This window comes from Archocentrus centrarchus, chromosome 9 (genome assembly GCF_007364275.1).
Source record: "Archocentrus centrarchus isolate MPI-CPG fArcCen1 chromosome 9, fArcCen1, whole genome shotgun sequence".
NCBI classification, from domain to species: domain Eukaryota; kingdom Metazoa; phylum Chordata; class Actinopteri; order Cichliformes; family Cichlidae; genus Archocentrus; species Archocentrus centrarchus.
In genome coordinates, this window is record NC_044354.1 from 6,310,099 (window position 1) to 6,313,981 (window position 3,883).

General features: G+C 42.2%; 1 protein-coding gene across 1 annotated transcript; it reads right to left on the bottom strand.

The window, feature by feature from the left end:
- Nucleotides 1-617: 617 nt before the first annotated feature.
- Nucleotides 618-3,181, bottom strand: LOC115786092 (piggyBac transposable element-derived protein 4-like). The gene is made up of 2 exons (XM_030738124.1): nucleotides 2,825-3,181; nucleotides 618-2,666 (listed from the first exon to the last, which is right to left on the bottom strand). The coding sequence occupies exons 1-2, from the start codon at nucleotides 2,992-2,994 to the stop codon at nucleotides 971-973; spliced, it is 1,866 nt and encodes a 621-aa protein (XP_030593984.1). The 5' UTR covers nucleotides 2,995-3,181; the 3' UTR covers nucleotides 618-970.
- Between the last annotated feature and the right edge of the window lie 702 nt (nucleotides 3,182-3,883).

Below are 3,883 nucleotides of genomic sequence, written 5' to 3' on the forward strand. Positions count from 1 at the left end.
ACTGAGGTCCAACAGGACAAGAACAGAGATGAGTCCACTGTCAGAGGCTGTAAGAAGATCATTGGTAACCTTCACTAATGCTGTTTCTGTACTGTGATGAATTCTGAAACCTGACTGAAACTCTTCAAATAAACCGTTCCTCTGCAGATGATCAGTTAGCTGTTTTACAACTACTCTTTCAAGAATCTTTGAGAGAAAAGGAAGGTTGGAGATTGGCCTATAATTAGCTAAGACAGCTGGGTCAAGTGATGGCTTTTTAACTTAGTACCTACAATAGAACAAGTCCGCCAGACCATATTTTTACATTTTTACATGCTGTAGTGCCATTTTTTGGACTATTTCAACTGTCTATACATCAATAGAATCCTTACATCCCAAATTTTAATAATATGTATGAAATAAATCCATAACAACTACAGAAATTAGCTAAAAAGTGCACTAATCCACAAAAAAATAAAAATCGTTTTTTATTTTTACATATTTTTCTAGATAAATAAAATCCATAGCTGTATCCCTCAAAATTGTAAATGAGAAAAAGATGCACAGAGGTCTTTCAAAACACAGAAAATTTATTTGGAGTGCATCCATAACTTCATTTTGGAGATACACTCATTTTTATAAACTGTAGCAAAAACGAAAAATGAAATATTATGAACAATTTGCAAAAAGACAGCATATATATCAAAAATAAACTATTTACAAAAGTGCAATCAAATTTTTAACTGTCCCAGGAATTCATAAAAAGAAAGGCATTGTTAAAACTTTCCATTTCATTAGCACCAGTGGAGCTGTGATAGATTATTGAGATTATTGAAAAACGCTTATTTTTAGTGTATCAAAAATTCACATAAAAATTGTATTGGCACAATTTGCAAAAAATACAGCATTTACCTCAGAGCAATTATTTACAATAGTACAATCAAGATCCAAGTGTCCCAAGAACTAAAATACAGAAAGATATAATAAAATGTCACTTCTCAGTACCACAAGCGGAGCTGTGGTAGGTCTTGTGACAGTTCCTGTCCACAATGACACACAGAGGTACTTTACATGCCTCACGCATGAAGGGAGTGCACTTCCCACACAGCCTGCACTTCCTGCGCCCCTGTGTGGCCTTTTTCTGGTCAGGTGCCCCTTCAAAAATGGCAACAGGAAAATGGTGATAGCTCTCCAGGACTGGTTGTGAGGGGACCCCACAGAGCTCAGCTGTCAGCAGTTCCTGGAAGGCCTGGTGTGTCATTGGTTGCTGCTTCAGTCTGCTACACAGCTGCTTGCTGAGCAAATAGCTGTTAGTTACAGCAATGTCAATGAAATGATGCAGCACTGTGACATACCATTTCCTGCTTTTTCTCCATGAGGAATAGGAGCCAATTAGCTGGTCTGAAAGGTCAACCCCACCCATGAATTGGTTGTAGTCCTTTACAGCTGTTGGCACCTGCACCTCAATTGCTCTGTATTTCCCACCAACCTTGCATGCTCTCTTGACAGTGTCCCCTGAAAAGGCAGTGTGCAGGGTGGAGCACACACTCACCTCCCTAGTGTCCATCCATTTGATGAAGATGAGAGGTCCCTCTCTGATCCACCTGATGGTCCCTCTTGGAGATTTTTTGGTCAGGGCATTTTCTTTTGTTTTTGGAATGCCAATTCTTGTGTCCCGAAATGTGCCACAGGCTCCAAATCCCAGGCCATGCAGGTGACTGAAAAGTGCTGGGCTGGTGTAAAAATTATCACAATAAATGTGATAACCAGATCCCAGGTAGCTTTTTTGGATGAGTGACATCACAGCATCAAACGACAGCCCCTTCCCACTTACCAGAGTGGACCTGCCTGTGTAAATGCTGAAGTCAACCGTGTAGCCTGTGTTGTCAGACAGCACAAAAAGTTTTATCCCCCACTTTGTGGGTTTGTTCTTTATGTATTGCTTCAGAGCAATTCGGGCTTTGGTGGCTACCATGCGCTCATCCACCGAAAGGTGTTGCTGGGGGTGGTAAACAGCTTTGCAGGCTACACGTAAGCTGTCATACAGAGGGCGAATTCTGTGCAGGCAGTCATAATTATCCATGCCTTTCCTGCTGTCATTGAGAGCATCTTCTGCAGGGTCACTCATATGGATGTTCCAGGCGATGTTGTAGAAGCGATCTCTGGGCATGACCTGAGGAGGATACGGCACACGGAAGATGGAACTGGTGCACCAAAAATCTTTGATCTTCGGCCGCTTCAGAAGCCCCATGTACAGTGTCAGCCCAATGTACTGATACATCTCAGTCTCTGTAATGTCAGTCCATCTGAATTTTTTCCCAGCAGCAATATTTTTGGCTGCATTTTTGTTTGTGTTTACACATAATGTTTTGATAGCTGCCTGATCAAAAAACTGCTTGAATAGTTCTGATGGAGCTGGACTGTCCACAAATTCTGAGAGAGGTGGCTGCACACCTGGCCTTCTTTTAGGCAGGAAATGTGGTAGGGGACGTGGCAAACTGTCAGGCTCGGTTTCATTTTTCCAGGCAGCTACATCACCAGAGAGTCTCTCTGATCTGGAGCGATTTCCCCGCTTTGCTGGAGGCCGACTCCTCCGACTCCTGTCTCGCCCTCTGCCTCCCTCCACAGTGCAGGGTGGCTCAGTGGAAGAGGATCCATCAAATATCTCCTCCTCAACATCAGCAACACTGCACACAGGAGAAGTTACACGATGTGTTACGCGTGTTTAGCATGAGAGTAATAAAATAATAGTGCGTATTTGGCGCGAAATTCTTACAGTTGTATATTTTCCTTACTTTTCTCTATCTAAAAAAATAAACCCAATATTTCATGAATATATACATACATGTCATGGCACGGATCCAGGCCTTCAAGGAAGTCCGCTTCATCGCCACTATCAGCTGAATCCGGACCAGAGGAGTGGACCGAAGCCCCATCTTCATCCGGCGCGGTGATTAGCGCCAAAGCTTCGTGTACGGAGTACCGTTTCGCGGGTCCGGGTTTTCGCGGTACCATTATTTTTTGTGTGGCAGTGTGTAGTGTGTTTGTGGCAAGTTTGTAATGTGTGCGATCTATGTGTGTCTGTGTTTTTTCAAACAAGAAACCAACTAGGAGAGACAGCGAGAGTGCGACTACAAGCGGCAGCGAGAGTACGACTACAAGCGAGGCGAACAGATTTCCCGGGAGATGACGTCACTTCCTGTTGTTGTGTTCAATTACGCGCCAAAAAAAATCAGAGATAGTTGATGCTGACATCGTGATGACATGCATTTCAATGTAGGAATCCCCGTGAACAGCTAATTGCATCAAAAAAGCCGCCGCGTCTGGATTATAATATTTTTATTGTTTGCGCTTTTTACAAGATTTCTACAAACCTGTTAGAGAAAAGATGCAGTACCCTGGGACACACTGAATGCACAAAATGTAAGTGTAATTCCTCTGGTTTTAGATGCAAAAAAGTGTTACTGTCTCTTTTATTTGGTTGCGGTTCTACCGAGGTTACAAAATGCATATGCAAATGGGAGCGCGGGCGCTCCCGTCGGTATTATAACTTTGTCGGGCTGGTTTAATTACAGCCACCTTGAAGGTCTGTGGTACATAGCCAACTAATAAAGACTGATTGGTCATTTTTAAGATTGAAGCATCAATAATTGGAAAGACTTCTTTGAACAGTCTAGTAGGAATGGGATCTAACAAACATGTTGCTGGTTTGGAGGAAGTAACTATTGAAGTTAACTCTGAAAGATCAACTGGAGCAAAAGAGTCTAAACAAATACCAGCAGTGCTGAAAGCAGCCGAACATGAAGAATAATCTTTCAGATGGTTATGAATAATTTTTTCTCGAATGTCTAAAATTTTATTTGTAAAGAAATCCATGAAGTCACTACTAGTTAACGTGAAAGGA

Bases quoted from the DNA above. Each gene is read 5' to 3' on its own strand.
- LOC115786092 (XM_030738124.1), bottom strand. From the start codon at position 2,994: ATGGTACCGCGAAAACCCGGACCCGCGAAACGGTACTCCGTACACGAA. The intron at 2,667-2,824 runs GTATGTATATAT...TCCTGTGTGCAG, and splicing joins CTGGATCCGTGCCATGACAT to TGTTGCTGATGTTGAGGAGG.